General features: G+C 42.6%; 1 protein-coding gene across 3 annotated transcripts in view; it reads left to right on the top strand.

Moving 5' to 3' along the window:
- The window catches only part of stk3 (serine/threonine kinase 3 (STE20 homolog, yeast)), a 423,830-nt gene that overhangs the window by 143,531 nt on the left and 258,069 nt on the right, over positions 1-22,230 (top strand). For 2 of the 3 annotated variants that reach the window (XM_072569764.1, XM_072569763.1), the window contains 2 exons: positions 7,093-7,257; positions 10,626-10,793. In XM_072569764.1, coding sequence (XP_072425865.1) covers positions 7,093-7,257; positions 10,626-10,793 — 333 coding nt within the window. The remainder of the gene's footprint in view (positions 1-7,092; positions 7,258-10,625; positions 10,794-22,230) is intronic. The other variant, XM_072569765.1, reaches the window with a different exon arrangement.

Raw genomic sequence — 22,230 nt, 5'->3', positions numbered from 1 at the left:
GAAATGGCTGAGGAACTGAATAATTACTTCACATCAGTCTTCATGGTGGAAGACACAAGTAATATCCCAAATATTCAAGCAATTGAGAGGGCATAACTGAGCATGTTGGCCAATACCAAGGAGAAGGTGCTAGAAAAACTAAATGGCCTGAAGATGGAGGAATCACCTGGACCAGATGGACTACACCTCAGAGTTACTAAGGGAGATAGCTGAGGAGATAGCAGACGTGTTCGTGGTGATCTTTCAGGAATTGCTAGAATCAGGGAGAGTACTGGAAAATTTCTAACATGACATCCTTGTTTAAAGAGGGAGTACAGCAAAAGAGGGAAATTACAGACCAATCAGCCTAATTTTGGTCATGGGTAAGATCCTGGAATTCATTGTGAAGGGATGAGATTTCTTAATACTTGGAAGTTTACAGCAAAATATGGCAAAGTCAGCATGGTTTCATCAAGGTGAGGTCACGCCTGACAAATCTGTTAGAATTCTTTGAGGAAACAACAAGTAGTTTAGACCAAGGGGAGACAGTGGATGTTATCTACCTGGACTTCAAGAAGGCCTTTGACAAGGTGCCTCACAGGAAGCTACTGAGTAAGATAAGGGCCCATGGTGTCAGAGGCAAGGTGCTAGCATGGATAGAAGCTTGGCTGTCTGGCAGAAAGCAGAGAATAGGGATAAAGGGTCCTTCTCAGGATGCCAGCCTGTGGTGTTCTGTAAGGCTCAGTTTTGGGACCACAACTTTTCACTTTATACATTAATGATCCAGACAGAGGAATTGAGGATATCCTGGCTAGGTTTGCAGATATACACCAGTGAGCCTAACGTCGGTGGTGAGCAAGTTGTTGGAGGGAAACCTGAGGGACAGGATGTACTTGTATTTGGAAAAGCAAGGACTAATTAGGGATAGTCATCGTGTCTTTGTGCATGGGAAACAGAGATAAAAAGAAACTTCTTCAACCAAGAGTAGTGAATCTATGGAATTCATTGCTTGGAGGCCTGGTCATTTAGGAGAAAATGAGGACTGCAGATGCTGGAGACCAGAGTTGAAAAGTGTGTTGCTGGAAAAGTGCACCAGGCCAGGCAGCATCCGAGGAGCAAGAGAATCGAAGTTTCGGGCATAACCCCTTCTTCAGGATTGAGGCTCGTGTGCCAAGCGGGCTGAGATAAAAGGTGGGCGGGGGGGTGGAATTTGGGGGAGGTGCGCTGGGAATACGATAGGTAGAAGGAGGTGAGAGTGAGGGTGATAGGCCGGAGAGGGGGTGGAGGGGCGGGTAGGTCAGGAATAAGATTGAAGGTCAAGAGGACGGTGCTGAATCCGGGGCTTGGGACTGAGATAAGGTGGGGGGAGGGGAAATAAGGAAGCTGGAGAAATCTACATTCATCTCATGTGGTTGGAGGGTTCCTAGGTGAAAGATGAGGCGCTCTTCCTCCAGGTGTCGTGTGGCCAGGGTCTGACGATGGAGGAGGCCAAGGACCTGCATGTCCTTGGCGGAGTGGGAGGGGGAGTTAAAGTGTTCAGCCACGGGGCGGTTGGGTTGGTTGGTGCGGGTGTCTCAGAGGTGTTCCCTGAAACATTCCGCAAGTAGGCGGCTTGTCTCCCCAATGTACAGAAGACCACATCAGGTGCAGTGGATGCAGTAAATGATGTGTGTGGAAGTGCAGGTGAATTTTCGATGGATATGGAAGGATCCATTTGGGCCTTGGAGGGAGGTGAGAGGGGAGGTGGGTGCAAGTTTTGCACTTCTTGTGGTTGCGGGGAAGGTGCCAGGAGTGGAGGTTGGGTTGGTGGGGGGTGCGGACCTGACGAGGGAGCCGCGGAGGGAGTGGTCTCTCTGGAACGCTGATAGGGGTGGAGAGGGAAATATATCCCTGGTGGTGGGATCTGTTTGGAGGTGGCGGAAATGACGAAGGATGATACGATGTATCCAGAGGTTGGTGGGGTGGAAGGTGAGGACCAGTGGGGTTCAGTCCTGGTGGCGATTGGGGGGGCGGGGTTCAAGGGCGGAGGTGCAGGAAGTGGAGGAGATGTGATGGAGAGCATCGTCGACCACATCGGAGGGGAAGTTGCGGTCTTTGAAGAAGGAAGTCATTTGGGCTGTTCAGTAGTGGAATTGGTCCTCCTGGGAGCAGATGCGGCGGAGGCGAAGGAATTGGGAATATGGGATGGCGTTTTTACAGGGGGCAGGGTGGGAGGAGGTGTAATCTAGGTAGCTGTGGTAGTCAGTTGGTTTGTAGTAAATTGAGTATGGCCATTGTCATTGATTATGGCCAGGTCATTGAGTATGTTTAAGACGGAGATAGATACGTTCTTGAGTATCAAGGGTTACGGGGAGAAAACAGGAGAATGGGATTGACAAATGTATCAACCATGATTGAATGGCAGAGGAGACTCAATGGGTTGAATAGCTTAATTTCTGCTCCTGTGTCTTACGGTCTGATTATGGTCTTACTATATTGGTTTCCTTGTCTAAGGATCAATGTAAGTGCATTGAACCTGGATTTTTAACCTGGTGTTGTGTGATTTTTAACTTTGTCCACCATCGTCCAACACCAGCTCCTCCACAGCATTGACAGCAGTTTAGGCAAGGTTTTCCTTGGGTTGTCTGATGAACAGTCTAAACTTGTATCACCTTGGGTTTAGACGATTTATGGGCAGCGTGATTTGAAACTATAAAAACAGAATGCATGTTAAAAGAGCATTCCCTCTTAAGGGAGAATTTAGAGCTGGGGACTCTTTAAAAATAAAAGATCACCCATTTAAGACAGGTGAGGAAAATTGTTTTATTCTGAAGGTTGTGAGTCTTCAAATTTGTTTCCTCAAAAGGCAGTGAAAGCAAAGTCTTTAAGCAATTTTAAGTCAAAGTAAGGTAGATTCTTAACAGGCAAGGTGGTGAAGAGGAGGCAAGAATGTAGAGTTATTAAATCAGTCAAGATCATATTAAATGACAGAGCAAGCTGGAATAGACTCCTGTTACTAGTTAATATGTTGTTGGAGGTCATTGTAAGATCTTTAGCAAGGTCCCATATGAGTCACTGATAAAAAAATGATAAAAGCACATGGAATCCAGACTTGGCAAGGTCGATCCAAATTTGACTTCATGGTGGGAAATAGAGGGTAGTGGTCAAAGACTGTTTGTGTGACTGGAGACCAGTCTTCAGTGTGTACCACAGAGATCAGTATTGGGATTTTTGTTAAATATATGTCCAATAGAGATGAAAATGTGGAAGGGATGATAAGTTTACGGATGACGTATCAATTGGCTGGATGGTTCACAGTGAGGAAGAAGGTATTAGTGAGGAATAAGGAGAATATGGATAGATTGGTCCAATGCGCAGATCAGTGGCAGATTGATTTTAACCATGGAAGGTGTGAGGTGATGTACTTTGGAAGAAGTAGCATGTCAAAGGAGTACTTAATGAATCACAGAACACGAGGAAGCTCAGAGAAATCTTAAGGTGCTTGTTGTTGTGGTTCTGTTCACCGAGCTGGGAATTTGTGTTGCAGATGTTTTGTCCCCTGTCTAGGTGACATCCTCAGTGCTTGGGAGCCTCCTGTGAAGCGCTTCTGTGATGTTTCCTCTGGCATTTATAGTGGTTTGAATCTGCCGCTTCCGGTTGTCAGTTCCAGCTGTCCGTTGCAGTGGTCGGTATATTGGGTCCAGGTCGATGTGCTTATTGATTGAATCTGTGGATGAGTGCCATGCCTCTAGGAATTCCCTGGCTGTTCTCTTTTTGGCTTGTCCTCAGCAGAGGCCTATTCTTCATTCCCCTACGATTAATGAGTTCAACACGCGGCATGACATTGAACAATTTTTCTGCCGCCTTCATCTCCGCGCCTACTTCTTCAACCAGGATTCTCACCCACCCACTGACGACCCCTTCTCTCGCCTCCAACACATCCCATCCACCTGGACACCCCGTGCTGGCCTCTTATCCGCCCTCGATCTCTTCATAGCCAACTGCCGCCACAATATTAACCGCCTCAACCTCTCCACCCCTCTCACCCACTCCAATCTCTCACCCTCGGAACGTGCAGCCCTCCACTCCAAACCCAACCTCACTATCAAACCGGCAGACAAGGGAGGCGCGGTAGTAGTTTGGCGCACCGACCTTTACACCGCTGAGGCTAAATGCCAGCTCACGGACACCTCCTCCTACTGCCCTCTTGACCATGACCCCACCTCCCACCACCAAACCATCATCTCCCAGACCATCCATAACCTCATCACCTCAGGGGATCTCCCATCCACCGCCTCCAACCTCATAATCCCACAACCCCGCACTGCCTGTTTCTATCTCCTGCCCAAAATCCACAAACCTGACTGCCCCGGCCGACCCATTGTCTCAGCCTGCTCCTGCCCCACCGAGCTCATCTCTGCGTACCTTGACACTGTCCTGTCCCCCTTAGTCCAAGAACTCCCCACCTACATTCGGGACACCACCCACACCCTCCACCTCCTCCATGATTTTCGCTTCCCCAGTCCCCAACACCTTATCTTCACCGTGGATATCCAGTCCCTTTACACCTCCATCCCCCATCACGAAGGACTCAAAGCCCTCCGCTTCTTCCTTTCCCGCTGTACCAACCAGTACCCTTCCACTGACATCCTCCTTTGACTGACTGAACTGGTCCTCACCCTGAACAACTTCTCTTTCCAATCCTCCCACTTCCTCCAAACCAGAGGAGTAGCCATGGGCCCCAGCTATGCCTGCCTCTTCGTAGGATATGTGGAACAGTCCATCTTCCGCAGCTACACTGGCACCATCCCCCACTTTTTCCTCCGCTACATTGATGACTGTATCGGCGCTGCCTGTGCTCCCATGAGGAGGTTAAACAGTTCATCCACTTTACTAACACCTTCTACCCTGACCTCAAATTCACCTGGACCGTCTCAGACTCCTCCCTCCCCTTCCTAGACCTTTCCATTTCTATCTCGGGCGACCGAATCAACACGGACATTTACTATAAACCGACCGACTCCACAGCTACCTAGACTACACTCCTCCCACCCTGCCCCCTGTAAAAACGCCATCCCATATTCCCAATTCCTTCGTCTCCGCCGCAACTGCTCCCAAGAGGACCAGTTCCAATACTGTACAACCCAGATGGCCTCCTTCTTCAAAGACCGCAATTTCCCCCCAGACATGATCGACGATGCCCTCCACCACATCTCCTCCACTTCCCCCTCCTCCACCCTTGAGCCCCGCCCCTCCAATCGCCACCAGGACAGAACCCCACTGGTCCTCACCTACCACCCCACAAACCTCCATATACAGCGTATCATCCGTCGTCATTTCCGCCACCTCCAAACGGACCCCACCACCAGGGATATATTTCCCTCCCCTCCCCTATCGACGTTCCGAAAAGACCACTCCCTCCGTGACTTCCTCGTCAGGTCCACACCCCCCACCAACCCAACCTCCACTCCCAGCACCTTCCCCTGCAACCGCAAGAAATGCAAAACTTGCGCCCACACCTCCCCCCTTACTTCCCTCCAAGGCCCCAAGGGATCCTTCCATATCCGCCACAAATTCACCTGCACCTCCACACACATCATTTATTGCATCCGCTGCACCCGATGTGGCCTCCTCTATATTGGGGAGACAGGCCGCCTACTTGCGGAACGTTTCAGAGAACACCTCTGGGACACCCGGACCAACCAACCCAACCATGCCGTGGCTCAACACTTCAACTCCCCCTTCCACTCCACCAAGGACATGCAGGTCCTTGGACTCCTCCATCGCCAGACCATAGCAACACGACGGTTGGAGGAAGAGCGCCTCATCTTCCGCCTCGGAACCCTCCAACCACAAGGGATGAACTCAGGTTTCTCTAGTTTTGTCATTTCCTCTCCCCCATGTCTCATTCAAATCCCTCGAACTCAGCACCGCCTTCCTAACCTGCAATCTTCTTCCTGACCTCTCCGCCCCCACCCCCACTCCAGCCTATCACCCTCACCTTGACCTCCTTCCACCTATCGCATTTCCAACACCCCTCCCCCAAGTCCCTCCTCCCTACCTTTTATCTTAGCCTGCTGGACACACTTTCCTCATTCCTGAAGAAGGGCTCATGCCCGAAACGTTGATTCTCCTGTTCCTTGGATGCTGCCTGACCTGCCGCGCTTTTCCAGCAACACATTTTCAGCTCTGATCTCCAGCATCTGCAGTCCTCACTTTCTCCTTGTCCTATAATAGTAGTGTTGTCCCTGTCGAATTCATGTTGCTTATCATCTGCGTGTGTGGCTAGAGTACTGTATGAATTTCTGGTCACTGCACCAGGAAGGATCTCATTGCACTAGAGGGTGTGGAGAGGTGATTTATCAGTATGCTGCTTGAGATGGAGCATTTTAGCTACAAAGGGAGGTTTTATAAGTTCAGGTTGTTTTCTTTTCTAACCTAATAATCTAATAAAAGGTGTTTGGATGAGCATGGCTATGGGCCAAGTATTGGAAAGTGGGACAAGTGTAGATTTAGAGTAGTTTGAAGGCGCAGACTTGATCTTCTGAAGGGCTTTTTCAATGCTGTATGATTGTATAATTTACTACTTCAGAATTATGTTTGAAATCTTGTAAATGAAGAATACATTCTTTAGCTTACTGTTTCATGGGATTTTTAAAATAAAATACCTGTGTTGTTCTCCTGAGTTTAATTTTTGGGGAGAACACATAATTTGCCATCATGCTATCATCAATGTCACCTTCAACCAGCTTTTCTGAGCTGGTGGAAATGCCCAGAGAATTATTCCAGATTTGTTTTAAATGTTTCCCTGTTTCCAATCTTTGCCTCTGCTTGGAACTTCTTGAGTTGATTAACTTCTGGTCACAACCAAGTTTGAAATCCTATTGTTTTGGACAGTGATGTTCATGTGCCATTCACAGTATTTTTTAAGATTCATTGTATGGTAATATGAAAAAAAAACTAAGATACCGGGGATAGAAATTAGCAATGTGTGTCTCACTAAAATATAAGTAACTCGAAGAGGATGCATTGGGGGGATTTTATCAATTACAATTCATATTTTAACATGTTAAAATATCATTTTATGTTATTACTGTAAGCTAGCATTTAATATGTGATATGTTCTGATTACAGCTAACAGAAGATGAAATAGCAACAATTCTTAAATCCACTTTGAAAGGGCTGGAATACCTACACTTCATGAGAAAAATCCATCGAGACATAAAAGCTGGAAATATCCTACTGAACACAGAAGGTCATGCAAAGCTTGCAGACTTTGGTGTTGCAGGCCAGTTGACAGTAAGTAGTCAGAAAGATTAAGTTATAATATTTGATGTCATTCAGGTAAAGTATGACTTCATGCAGGATAAAAATACTTTTACGCTGTGCTTACAATGAGATTTTATTCCAGTTTCGAGGCAATCTCTTACTTGTCCACTGCAACATTGCCAATGACCTTTCTCAGCAAATTGTACTCAATCAAATGAAACAGCAATACCTTAATTGGCCCTTCATGTTAGCAGATTTAAAGGACTACTCGCCTTTAAGCTGCGTCTTTCTATATTTTCTCATATCCTAAAATCTATTCAAACTGGCACCGGATTGTGGCGACAATCAAAAATCTTTTCATTGTATTTTACCATTTTTCTCACTGTAACATACACATGACAATAAAATCATTCATTTATTCATTCACTCATAAAATCTTAAAAGGAGTTTCTCCAGCAATTTCTGTTTTTGTTTCAGATCTCCAACACCCTTAGTTCATTGTAGGAGCAAATTGTTGCAGATGCTGGAATGTGTACTGAAACCAAAAAAAGTACTGGAAATCACAGCGGGTCAGGCAGCATCCATGGAGAGAGCAAGCTAATGTTTCAAGTCCAAATGACTCTTCTTTAGAGTATCAACTGGTATGTTGGCCTTCAGTTTGAGTATAGGAGTAAGGAGATCTTCTTGAAACTTAACAGGGCCTGGAGAATTGTATGCAGTTATGGTCACATAGAAACATAGCATGTACGAGCACTGCAGCCTCACAGCGCCAGAGACCCGGGTTCAATTCCCGCCTCTGGTAACTCTCTGTGTGGAGTTTGCACATTCTCCCCGTGTCTGCGTGGGTTTCCTCCGGGTGCTCTGGTTTCCTCCCACAATCCAAAAATGTGCAGGTTAGGTGAATTGGCCATGCTAAATTGCCCGTAGTGTTAGGTGAAGAGGTAAATGTAAGGGAATGGGTCTGGGTGGGTTGCGCTTCGGCGGGTCGGTGTGGACTTGTTGGGCCGAAGGGCCTGTTTCCACACTGTAAGTAATCTAATCTAAATAGGCCATTCAGCCTTTTCAGCCTGCTTTGTCTCTCAACATCATTGATCATCCAACTCAGTACCTTGTTTCCGCTTTCTCTCCAGATACTTTTTGGTCCCTTTTGCCGTAAGAACTTTGTTTATCTTCATTTTGAAAACATGAAATGTTTTGCCCTCAACCACTTTTTGTAGCAGAGAATTCCACAGGCTCGCCACTCTTTATATTAAAATATAATCCTGATCGATCCAGTCTCTCCCTGTGTGTCAGGTCCCGCCATCCCAGGAATTAGTCTGGTGAACCTTCGTTTCACTCCCTTGACAGAATATCCTTCCTTAGATAAGGAGACCAGAACTGTACACAATACTCCAGGTGTGGTTTTAATCAATGCCCTGTACAGTTGTAGGAAGAAATCTCTGCTCCTGTACTCAAATTCTCTAGCCATATCTTCTTCACTGATTGCTGCACTTGCATGCTTACTTTCAGCAACTGGTTAACAAGACACTTGCCCCATTCCCAACCTATCATCATTCATTTAATAATCTTCCTTCCAGGATTTTGCTACCAAAGTATACAAACTCGCATTTATCCACATTATACTTATGTGTCTACCATATATTTGCTCACTTACTGAATTTGTTAAAATCAAGCTGAAGTGTCCTTACTTAAAAGATATACTTGCCGACAAGGGAATGCACATATTTCACCATGCTGATTCCTGGGATGGCAGGTTTGTCATGAAAGGAGTGATTGAATTGTCTGGACCTGTGCTCACTGAAGCTGAGAAGATTGAAAGCGTATCTCAATGAAGTTAAAAATCACACAACACCAGGTTATAGTCCAGCAGGTTTATTTAGAAGCACTAGCTTTTGGAGTGCTGCTCCTTCATCAGGTGGTTGTGGAGTATAAGATCGTAAGACACAAAATTTATAACAAAAGTTTACAGTGTGATGCAACTGAAATTACATATTGAAAAATTACATATTGTATTGCTTGTTACATCTCTCATCTTTTAGAATGACCATGTTGGTTTCAGTTCTTTCATATGTAAATCGCAGAACCTTTTTTAAAGTTATATTCTCAAGTGAACTTTAACAATAGGTGCCATGTAACCATAAGAACTATATTTATTCAGCTGACAAGTTAGGAACAGGCTCGAGCAACATTAAGAAGGGCTGCAAGGAGAAAGGTACGCTGCAAGGAGAAAGAACCAGTTTCCTTCAGATGAAAGCGTTTGCACCATAGGAGGTTTCTCCTATTCGTGCAGTTGGTCTTGGATTTGCTTTGGTGCATGGTGACTGGATGTCTCATGGCTACAGTCAACAGGATGTTCATATTGTGGACGAAACAGAAGTGGATTGTGGATAATCACTTGCTCCTTCACTGACATGCAGTGGCAGGAGTCTGTGCCAGCTATAAAAAAAATTGCAGCAACTCACCAATTCCTTCAAGATAACTTATAAAACTGTAGACGTTGCCACATAGATGACAAGAGCAGCACACACTTTGGGAGCACCATCACCTGTTCAATGAGATTCCCCATCAAGCCATACACCATCCTGACTTGGATCTATATTGCTATTCCACTGAGTGGCAAAATAGGTGTACCTATAGAAGATGGACTACAATGATTAAGAAGTGGAGCATTCTCAAAGGGCAGATTGGTGTACTGCTAAATCTTATGCACCAAAGGCAGCTCACTGTCACTTTCTTGAGCGCTGTCTGAGTTGAGCAACAAATGCTGGCCTTTAAAGCAGAAGTTAAAATCCTAGAACAACACTTAATGTAAACAACTTATTCAGTCACTGTTAATCAGCAGCCAAAATAATCTCTTACATTTAAGACATCATTATAGTTGTGAAGTGGTCAAAGTGAATAAAATGCTGTGGGGTTCTGAATTGTAGGTGGCTTTTCTTAAAAAAAAAGAAATTACTTGCTTATTCTGCACTAAGCAAGTCCTTTCTATTGTTGGTTCAATGACTTATCTAGTGAAGAAACAAATGGGGCTGTAATTCGAGCTATCTCCACCCCATTACTACAGCAGAACTTTGGTAACCGTGGAATATATTGATTCAAATATCTTGCCAGAGATCCTGATATCATCCTACAAGAGTTGCACCATTCTTGTGGAATTCCATCCATGGACTAAATTATTTGATATTTTGTTTCATGAAACAACATAAATTAAGATTGTTCTACATTTAAAAGTGGACATCATACTTCATATTCTGTGATCTCTATAGCGCAGTTGTTTAATCTTTAATTGCTTTCATTTTGAGAAAATGTTTAAAATTACAATAATTACAACAATTACAATTTTCAGTATTTTTGATTATGATTAATTAATGAAGTTGCAAATGTGATGTGACTTACAGGACACAATGGCAAAACGCAACACTGTAATAGGAACACCTTTTTGGATGGCTCCAGAAGTGATCCAAGAAATTGGCTATAATTGTGTTGCAGACATTTGGTCATTGGGAATCACTGCAATTGAAATGGCAGAAGGCAAACCTCCCTATGCAGATATTCATCCAATGAGGGTAGGTAACAGCTTAATAATAATCTTATTGGTATTATAAGTATAATTAGGTACAATATTGATTTTGTAACATGTATTTGAAATAGTGCTTTCAATGATTGAACATGATAATGCAGGTTAAATTGAGGTTGTGTCTGTAGTCAATGTCACGTGATGAAGCCCTGTGTTCACACGCACATATTTGGGATATTGCAGTGCTTTCTCACTGCCAAGCAGCAGGATAGGTAGTTGCTGGTGATAAGGATATAGACTCCTAGAGTCATACAGCATAGAACAAGCCCTTTATCCCACCATGTTTATTAAAAACCAAATTATACTAATCCCATTTACCTGCACTTGCTTCATAGCCTACTATGCTCTGGCATTTTAAGTACTCAATCAGCTACTTCTTTCAAATTGCGTGAGTACTCATATGTTCATGTGGTGGAAATTTCTGAATACTCCCTGCATCCCTCTTCCAAACTCCAGCAGGCATGACACAGTAACGGTGCGGTTTAGCGACAGTCTTGCACTGAGGCTAAGGCATTGAGGGGGGTCTTAGGCGGAGATGAATCCAGTTAGGACAGAGGGACCCACCTCAACTTGTCACTGGATGAACCTGTGATATAGAGTTGTAGAGTCATGTAGCTTGGAAGAGGCCCTTCAGCCAATTAAATCTGTACCAAGCAATTGACACTAATTCATCTTTTCATTGTTTGGCCCATAACATTGAATATGATAACTTTTCATATGCTCATCCATATACTTTTTAAAGACTGTGAGGATTCTTACCTCCACTGCCTGCTCAGGTAGTGCATTCCAGATTCTCACCAACCCTCTGGATGATACAAATTTTCTTCAAATCCCCTATAAACCTCCTGCTTTTCATCTTAAAGTTATGCCCCCTTATTATTGACCCTTCAACAAAGTGGAAGAGCTGTTTCGGATCCACCTTTTTAATGCCCCTCATAATCTTATATATATTAATCAAGTTCCATTCTCGGCAGCTTTCTCTGCTTTGAACAAAATAATCTAAGCTTGTCTATCCTCTCTTCAAAGCTAAAATCCTCGGTAACATCCTGAATTTTTTCTGCATCCCTCCAGTACAATGATATCCTTCCTAATGTGGTGCTACCAGAATTGCACACAGTGCTCCATTCGTGGCCTAATCAAAGTTTTGTACAGCTCTGACATAATCTCCCTGCTTTTATAATCTATGCTACTAAAAGTGGTAGGAATCAAAAATACTCTCAAGGAAGCTACCTTTCTTACTTTGGAACTGAACAGAGACTTGATATTCTGGAATGTGACAGGCTCAGAGTTAAGGCATTGAATCTTGTATTCAACAAGGTGGATAATGGGATCCACTGGATGGGATGCAGAAAGCATTTCACAAGGTGCCACATAAAGAGCTGATCCAGATTGTTAGATCTTGGGGGTTAAGGGTTGAGTATTAGCTTGGTTAGAGAATTGGTTGACTGATAGACAGCTGATGGTAGAGATAAATGGGTCCTTCTCTGAATGGCATATTTTAACTAGTCAGTTGCTGTTGGGTTCAGTTCCTAGACTCAACTATTTACAATCTGTATAAATGATGTGCGAGCTGAGACAGAAGGTAATATAGCAATATTTGTGGATGATACTAAAATAAGAGGGAAAGCAGACTGTGATAAGGAAATAAAACATTTACAAATGGATATTGATAGGCTTGCAGAATAGGCCAGAATCTGGCAGATGGAGTTTAATGTAAATAATTATGAGGTTATCCATTTTAGTTGGGAAATAAAAGGACAAATTATTTACTAGGGAAGCAGGTTCATTGTGCGTCAGTGCAGAGGGATCTGGGCATCCTTGTGCATGAATCATAGAACTGGATATGCAATTGCAGCATATAATAAGAAAGGCAAATGGAATTCTGCTAAAGGACTCGATTATAAAAGTAGAGAATTGTTGTTACACTTATATAAGGCATTGGTGAAACCACATCTGGAATATTGTGTCCAGCTGTGGACTTCTTACATGAGGAAGGATGTGGAGCTATTGGAGGCAGTTCACCAGGTTGGTTCCAGGAATGAAAGGGCTGTCGTATGAGGAGCATTTGAATAGCTTGGGCCTGTACTTGCTGGAGTTCAGAAGAATGAGGAGGGATCAGATTGAGGTATATAAAATGCTAAAGGGGATTGGTGAGAGGTCATTGAACAGATGTTCCCTTTGTGGGACAGTCTGCAATTAGAAGTCATAGATATGGAGTGAGAGGAGGTAGGTTCAAAACAGAGATGAAGAGAAACTAGAGGGTTGTGAATGCGTGGAACTCACTGTCCCAGGGTGCATTGGAGGCAGAATCAATCAACAGATCCATGAAAGCAAAAGATATGTTTCTGATGGAAAGCAGAAACCAGGGCTGTGGGGAACAGAGGAAAGTGGAGTTGTGAGATCAGGATAAGATCAGCCATGACCAGGTTAAATGGCAGAGCGGGCTTGAAGGGCTGAGTTGTCTACTTCCACTCCTAATTCCTATGTTCCTATGTTTTTATTTCCCCTGAGTCTGCTAGTTGTTAAAGGGGCAGAGGTGGCAGTCAGTGGAGTGCTATATCCACTGTCAGATGTGGGAGATCAGACAGCAGTTGAGTGTCTCTCGCGACTATGTCTGCAAGAAGTCTGTCTTGCTGCAGATCCTCTAAACTGCTTGGATTGTTTGGAGTGGCAGTTGGGAGCACTGCGAGGCATACATGAGCCAGTGAGTGTGATAGATAGTAGCTTCAGGGAGGTGGTGGTCACAACACATGTTCAGTCAGGTAGATGGGTGACCACCAGGAAAGATAGGCAAGTAGTGCAGGACTCTCCTGTGGCTCTCCCCCTCCGAAACAAACATAACATTTTAGATATAGTAGGGAGATAGCATTTCAGGGGAAAATAACAGCAATAGCCAGGTCCTTGGTACTACAATTACCGTTGTTGTAAAGGTCCAAGCAAGCAATTATGATCGGGATGCTCTCATCTGGGGCATGGACAGGATTTTTTGCAGCTGCGGGATGCTGTGGTGCCTCCTGGTGCCAGGATCAAGGGTGTCTCAGAGTGGTTGCAGCAAATTCTCAAAGGCGAACATGAACAGCCAGAGGTCTTTGTACACATTGATACCAAGGACATATGTAGATAAACAGATGAGGTCCTGCAGAGTGAACATCAAGAGTTAGGCAGCAGAATAAAAAACAGGACTTTAAAGGTAGTAATGCCTGGATTACTCACAGTGCCATGTAGTAGTGAGAGTAGAAATAGCAGGAAAGGACAAATGAATATATGACTGAAGAGCTAGTGCAGAGGGCAGGGATTCAGATTTTTGAATCAGTGGAATCTTTTCTGGGGCAGAAATGACCTATACAAGAGGGCTGTGTTGCACCTGAACTGGAGGAGGTCCAGTATCCTGGTGGGGAGATTTGAGAGAGCTACTTGAGAATGTTTAACTTAGTCAATTATGAAGGGAATATGTAAGATAGAAGTAGAGAGGATGTTTCCACTGGCAGGTGAAACTAGGACAAGAGGGCATAGCCTCAAGATTAGAGGGAGCAGATTTTGGACTGAATTGTGAAAGAACTTCTTCACCCAGAGGATTGTAAATCTATAGAATTCCTTGCCCAGTGAAGTAGTTGATGCTACTTCAGTAAATGTTTTTAGAGCTAAGATAGATTTTTTTTGAACAATTAAGGGATATAAGAGCGCAGGTAAGTGGATCTGAGTCCACGAAAAGATCTGCCATGATCATGTTGAATGGCGGAGCAGGCTCAAAGAGCCAGATGGCCTACTCCCGCTCCTGGTTCTTATATTCTTATACTCTCTCTCTCTTTTTCTATCTCATGCATGCACACACACATATAAGTCTATGGGGTGAAGTTGCATTTGCAAACATTTGCTCAAAAAGCACACAATTTGCAGGCAGTCAATCCATGTAATATTTTATAAATTCCTACTTTGGAAATAGAACTAGTCTGACTCAAGATTAGGATACAGATAGACTCTAACCTCACACCTTTAATGCATTGTCTCAGCTGAGATGCCACCTTTTTTTTAATAAAACCCTTAGTTATCTCAAGAATGTGTTTTAAAAGAAGTTCTGGGATTTATATATTAATGAACCAAAACCTACAACCCATTCGAAAAGATAAAATACTTAACAGCAATCTAGGTTTCTTCAATACATCGGTTTGGTTGCATGACATTGTAGTCTTTTGCTATAAATTCTATGTCTTATGATCCTGCTCCACAGCTACCTGATGAAAGAGCAGTGCTCTGAAAGCTAGTGCTTCCAAATGAACTTGTTGGACGGTAACCTGATGTTGTGTAATTTTTAACTTTGTCCACACCAATCCAACAATGACACCTCCACATCTTATTTAAGAAAGGCTGCAAGGAAAAATCCAAGAACTACAGACGGATGACCCTGATGTAACTATTAAGTTGTTGGAGGGCATTCTGAGAAACAGCATCTGCATACATTTGGACAGGCAAGGACTGATAGGGATAGTTAGCATGGCTTTGTGCATGGGAAACCATGTCCCACAAACTTGATTAAGTTTTGTGAAGAGGTGACCAAGAAGCTAGATGACCGCAGAGTGGTAGATGTTGTCAACCTGGACTTTAGCAAAGCCTTTAACAGGGTTCCACATGGTAGACTGGTAGGTAACATTAGATCTTATGGGATCTAGGGACAGTTAGCCAATTAGATATAAAATTGGCTTGATGGTAGGAGACAGAGGATGGTGATAAAAAGTTATTGTTCAGATTGAAGGACTGTGACACAAGAATCAGTTCTGTGTCCACCATTGTTCATCATTTATATAAACAATTTGGATGAGAATATAGGAGGCATGGTTAGTAAATGTGCAGACGATACCAAAATTCATGGTATAGTGGACAATGAAGCAGATTATATCAGAGTACAATGGGATCTTGATTAACTGGGCCAGTGGGCTGAGGAATGGCAGATGGAGTTTAATTTAGATAAATGCGAGGCATTGTACTTTGAGCAGGTTTGTAACTACACAATTAATGATAGGGACTTAGGATGTGTTGTCGAACAGAGAGACCTAGGGGTGCAGGTACATAGTTCCTTCAAAGTGGTAGACAGGATGGTGAAGAAGGCTTGCTTTCGTTGGTCAGAGCATTGAGTAGTGGAGTTGTGATGTCATGTTACAACTGGTGAAGCCTCATTTGGAGTACTGCATATAATTCTGGTCTCCCTTGCTATAAAAAGGGTATAAAAACGATTTACAAGAATGTTAATGGGACGAGAAGGTTTGAATATAAGGCAAGGCTGGATAGGCTTAGACTTATTTCCCTGGAGCATTGCAGGCTGAGGGGTTATCTTACAGAGGTTTATAAAATCATGAGGGGTATAGACAAGGTGAATAGCCAAAGTTTTTTCTCCAGGGTAGGGGAGTCCAAAACTGGAGGGCATGGGTTTAAGATGAGAGGGGAAAGATTTAAAAGCGGCAACTTTTTCATACAGAGGGTGATGCATATGTGGAATGAGCTGCCAGAGGATTTGAATTGAATTGAATTAGGTTTATTGTTCACATATACTTACATGAATGCAGTGAAAAATTTGCAAGTTGCCACTTACGGCTCCATCTTGGTACAAACAGAAAAATAAAGAAAATAATGTTTAAAAAGTTAAATGTTCTCGTCCTTCTTACTAAAAAGTAGAATAACAAAGAAACACCGTTGATAGATTAACACCATAGTCCATAAGCGCCTTGCCATGCTGGGCTCGCATTCCTCACAAGAGCTCGAATTCTCCCGTTTCCACCTGCTCCGGGCTGCCTGCTTTTGCACTTGCCAGTCGGCGTGGGCTACATACTCCTGTTCCCACCTGCTCTCGGGCCACCCCGGGCTGCCCCAGGCTGTTGCTCTTTCTGTTGCCACTGGTTGCCTCTGGCTGCCTGCTCCCGTTCTGTCTCCTCTGGCTGCCCTGAGCTGCCTGATTCTGGTCTCCCCTCTGGCTGCCTCAGGCTGCTTGATCCTGCTGTTGCTATCGGCCACCTCAGGCTGCTTGCTCTGCTCTTGCTGCTGATCAGTTCAGGAGTAGTTGCATGCTCTTGCCACAGGCCACATCAGGCTGCATGTTCTTGCTCTCACTGCCACTTGAGAAGATTGCCATCGATGCCGGGGACCTCTCTTGTCGCCGCATCGGGTTCGCCCTCCCTATACTGGCTCAATCTCTTCCACAATGAATTGATAGAGGCAAGTACAGTTGCAACATCTAAAAGCCATTGGGACAGATACATGGAGAAAAAAAGATTAGGAAAGGTTTATGGGCCAAATGCAGGCAAATGGAACTAGTTTGGTTTAGGAAACCTGTTCAATGTTGGGCCAAAGGGGTTGTTTCCATGCTATATGACTGTATGACTTGATGACTGTAGCTGTAACTGTGTGATAGGTCAAATGGTCAGTCGAAATATAAAGAGTAGCAGAGAGCGACGAAATAATTAATCAGGTGGACCAAATTAGCATATGAGACAAAGCCCCAGACATGGTAGACAGGGTGAAATTGGCACCTGTTTTGTGGACAGGATTCTGAAGCTTTCGCTGAATGGAGTGGTACACAGGACTAGGAGTGAAGCCATAACACATTATGCCAGCCAGCCTGCTCCAAGGTTGTCACCCAGTTTAGAGCAGTTTCTGCTGTCCAGAGGTGTAGCCACCACTGAAGGAAGAAGGTCACAACCTTCTCCAGTTCACCACTATAAGTGCTGTCAACTTTTCTCTGAATTGCCTATCTTTGTTAATGGATCCACATCTAACCAATGCCCATGCCCTACCACTCTCGCTAAAGAATGCAACATCTTCCCCACTCGCCTTTATCCACGACAGCCTGCATCACCACATGTTCTGACACAGGTTTCTGAAATAAGTTTATTGCCTTTGTTTTTTGAGCAGCCTAATCCAAAACCAACAGGCATTTTTTTTTATTTAGCATACTTTCTGATATTTCATTGTCACAGCTTAACCAAGCTGGCACATGTGAGACTGTTGTAAAAGAAAAATGGCTTTAATGTTGGAATTATTTTCAGTTGTTCATGGGATTTGAGCACTGCTAGCAAGTCTAACACTTGTTGGTCTCTTCTTATCCTTGAGAAAATGCGGTCTTAAACGGTTGTAGTCCATGTGGTGTATGTAAAACCTTCCTTATACAGTTGAGGGCCCATTTCAAGGCAATCATGCGTAAACCACATTACTGAGATTCTGGAATTGCATGTAATAATGTCTTTGAACCAGATGAGATTTTACAACAACCCAGCAATTCGGGCTTACCAGTACTGTTACAAAACCTTTTTATATTTCAGGTTTATTAGTTAATTGAATTTAAATTCTACCAGCAGCTGCGATAGAATTTGAACATTGCCTCTGGAGATTTCAAAGCTCTGGATTACCATTCCACTTTCCTTATTGTTATGGTACCATTCTCAACTGGAAATATTTAGAAATACATAATAGAATCAAGCAGAGACAGCGTGACTTCATGAAAGGGAACTTGTGTCAGGAAAATTTATTAAAGTTATTTGAGTGGAAAGCAAGTAGTATAGATAAAGGCGACTAATAGATGTAATATATTTGGATTTCCAAAAGGTGTTTAATAAGGTACTGCTCATAAGGCTACTCAGTAAGAGCCTGTTATGTTGGAGTACCAAATTATTATGGATAGAGGAACGTCTAGCTCATAGAAGGCACTGTTGAGATGAAAGGACATCTTTAGGCTGGCAACCTGTACAGAATGTAGTGCCACAGGGATGATTGCTGGGGCCACAGTCATATTAATGACTTGAATGTGCTATCTTCAGGTTTTTGCATGTCACAAAAATAGGTGAGAAGGCAAGTAGTCGGCATGGACGGGTTGGACCGAAGGGTCTATGTCCATGCTGTACACCTCTATGACTCTAATGAGGATGACACAATAATCCAACATAGAAATATAAACAGACAAAATGAATAGCAAAAACTTGGTAGATAGTGTTGGAAAGTATGAGGTCATGCAGTTTGACAGGAAAGATAGAAGAGCTGAATATGATTTCAATGGGGAAAGTCTTCAGAAAGTTAAAGCATGGAGGGACTTGGAGTCTTTTGCCTGAATCACAAAAAAGCCAGCGAGCGAGTTCATTAGGCAATAGGGAATGCAGATGGACTGTCAGCCTTCATATTAAAGGGAATAGAATATAAAAATATGGAGACCTTCTTAAAACTCTACAAGGCGTCAGATCATTGCTGTAATACTGCGAACAGTTTTGGTCCCTTTTCTAAGGAGTGATGTCATGGCATGAGAGACAGTCCAGATAAGGTTCATTAGGTTGATTCTGGTTTTGGAGGGATTTTCTTACAAGAGTCAACTGGGCTTATATTCTTGGAGACCTTATTAAAGCATAGGTAATTTGACAGGATAGATGCAGAGAGGTGGTTTCCCTTTATGGGAGAGTCAAAGACCAGAGGACATAATTTCATCAATCAGGGGACGTAATCTCATAAACCAGAGGGCATGCTGGTTGGCAGTGACTGGTGACAGTGTTACTGGACTTGTAATCCAGGACACTAGGCCAGTGCTCTTGGGACATGGATTTGAATCTTATCATAGCAAATTGAATCCAGTAAGCATCTCAAATAAAGAAATGCCCAGTGGTAGCCATGTATCTGTGATGTTTGTTGTAAAAACTGAATTAGCTCACTAATGTACTTTCCTAATGCCATCTTTAACATGGTTTGCCCTACGTGTGTCTCTTGGTTCTGTATTTTTTAAAATTATAATGAATGATTAATTCTTTGAGATATCATGAATCATTGGTGAAACTGATTATCAGTGGTCCAACAAAACATGAAAGTGGAGGGAGTAGGCTGATTGGTGCATTGAGCCTGCATTGTCATTCAACGTGATCACGACTGATTCTCTATCTCAATGCCAATGCTCCTGCTGTCTACCCATACCACTTGACTTATTTAGCCTCTTGACATCTATTTATTTCTTGTATATATAGAGTACCTTGGCCCCCACTCCACTCTAGGGTTGAGATTACCACAGATTCACCACCGTAACACTCTTGACTAAATACTTTTCCGCTCATTTCAGTTTGAAATGGCCAGAACATGATCTCATTTTGTGTACACTCCTATCCCCTGCCAGGGGGAGCATCATCTGAGCATCTAATCTGTCTGCCCCTTTCGGAATTTTATATGTTTCAAGGAAATACCTTCTTATTTTTCTAAACTCAATTGTATAAGCGCCCTGTTGATCTAATCTCTCCTCCTACAACAAACTTGCCATCCCAGGAATCCGTCTAGTATTGGTCAGAGTTTGCTGGAGTGGAGCATCTTGCATTACACCCCAGTAAGTTTTCCTTGCATCTTTAAGCTTGAATATTTTTGATGTATACGTTGTTCATTGTGCATATTGATAACATGGTAATTGAATCATTTGTGAATGATCAAGCTTGAGATGCGTCCCTTAACTAGCGAGAATTAGTGAAAATTAGAACTAGTAAGGAGGAGCATGGACAATTGGGACACAAGGGCCTATTTCCATGCTGTAAACCTTCCTCTATTAAGAGTTACTAACAGGAATGGTTGAGAAGGAACTGGGGCATTTTAGACTCAGACCGGGCACAGAAAGAGAGACAAAGAGGGAGAAATAAAAGTTGGTCAAGGAGAGCAAAAGTCAGAACAAATAAGATATTGCCAATCTTGAAATAAACATCTATCGACACTGCTAATTGCCTTTAATATGACTATGAACTCATATATGACAGTAAAATATCATCTGTATTGATGTGATTCTACAGAATAAAGCTGTCACCTTGTACCTTTTGCAGTGTAATCAAGTAGCATACTGCCAAGGGCATAAGTATTTGCAATTCAATGGTCCTAATGAAATGCTAATTGGAGTAACATAGTATACAATGATTTTCCTTTTTTAACCAGAATAAGGTTCCAATTAAGTGTATGAGCTCATCTTTTCTAGTCAAAATGCAGTTACAAAGGAAATTTAAACCATATACTTGATTTGATGAATGGATTTCCTATCTTTTGATTAATCATGCCATAAAGTAAGCAAAAATTTACACACTAATTGAAAGATTACTCTAAATACATTTGTAGAACTATTTAATTGAAGTTGTGCATTTTAAATAAAAATGCACAAATAATAATGTTTACTTTTTTGGTCATGAATTATGACCCCAGCTGATGGTGGTAATGGACAAGTCAGGGTAAAACCCAGCTTGATAGACCATAAGTTTTATTTTTGTGATTTGGTTACTGTAATGAGTTTCTAAATGTATTCATCCAAACTGGTCAGTGTACTTTTAGCAAAAGAACAGAAATTTATTACCTGAAAGGAAAAAATGCAAAAATGGATAAAAGAGAATTTTGAAAAATCTTACTGTGATCAGCAAAAAAAATCAAATAAATAAAGGAACCAAGGGTTATCAGAAAAAGGCAGGAAAGTGGAGTTGAGAATTATCAGATCAGTTATTTTCAGATCATCTTAGTGAATGGGGGAACAAACTCATTGGACTGAATGGCCTGCTTCTGCTCATATGTGTTATGGTCTTTCAGCAATATCCAATTCAGGCAGTCAACTCCAGTGAAGTATCATTCCATTGAAAATTTAAAATTAAGATTTAAAATTTAAAATTTCCTACTGAACTGATGATGTTTCAAATGTTTCCTTCTGGAAAATTTTGGCAAATTCACCAGATGAAATTCTGTCAATCTCTCCATGAATGATTCAGTCTACCCAACTCATTGACATATCTTCAGTGAACTTTAAGAAACACTAAGAGCTTTTTCCAGCCCTGTCTACTTGGATTGCTAAAATAGCTTATGACTTCTTTCTAGTTCTGTTGACCTGGAGGCTGCAAAACTAAACTGTCCTTCTGCTGGTAAGGATCTTCAGTACACAATCTACTAGTCACCTTTGGGTGGCTGTTGTCTGGTTACTGAAACTCAAGTCAACAATCAGCGGGGAGTTAAATCATTTAGCTTAAATCACATGATTTCTCGGATGTGGTGTCCTTAATATATCATGCCAAATCACTTTCTGATCTTTTCATTAGAAAAAATTAGAATTACACATAACTGAAAACTAAAACTCCATTTACCACTACTTTAGGATTCAGTATCTCAAACATAATAAAATAATATAAACTTTCATGAAGCTTAGCGACTTAATACATTTTTTATAAAGCTATGAGTATGCTATGTCATTTTCAGAACCAACTTTGGATCTTTCAAGGAACTGAGAGGTTTCAAAATGAAAAAATAGCAAATTAATATCTTACATTCAGCATTTGGAATTCATTTTAACTTTTACATGACAGCATAGAAATTCCAAAAATGAATGAAGATGGCACAATCTAAGTACAATAATTCAGGCGTCCTTACTGTATGTTGAAAACAGGTTGTAACTTCTGGTACTCTGA

This window comes from Chiloscyllium punctatum, chromosome 5, assembly GCF_047496795.1.
Source record: "Chiloscyllium punctatum isolate Juve2018m chromosome 5, sChiPun1.3, whole genome shotgun sequence".
NCBI lineage: Eukaryota > Metazoa > Chordata > Chondrichthyes > Orectolobiformes > Hemiscylliidae > Chiloscyllium > Chiloscyllium punctatum.
This window is presented reverse-complemented; position numbering and strand designations above follow the sequence as displayed.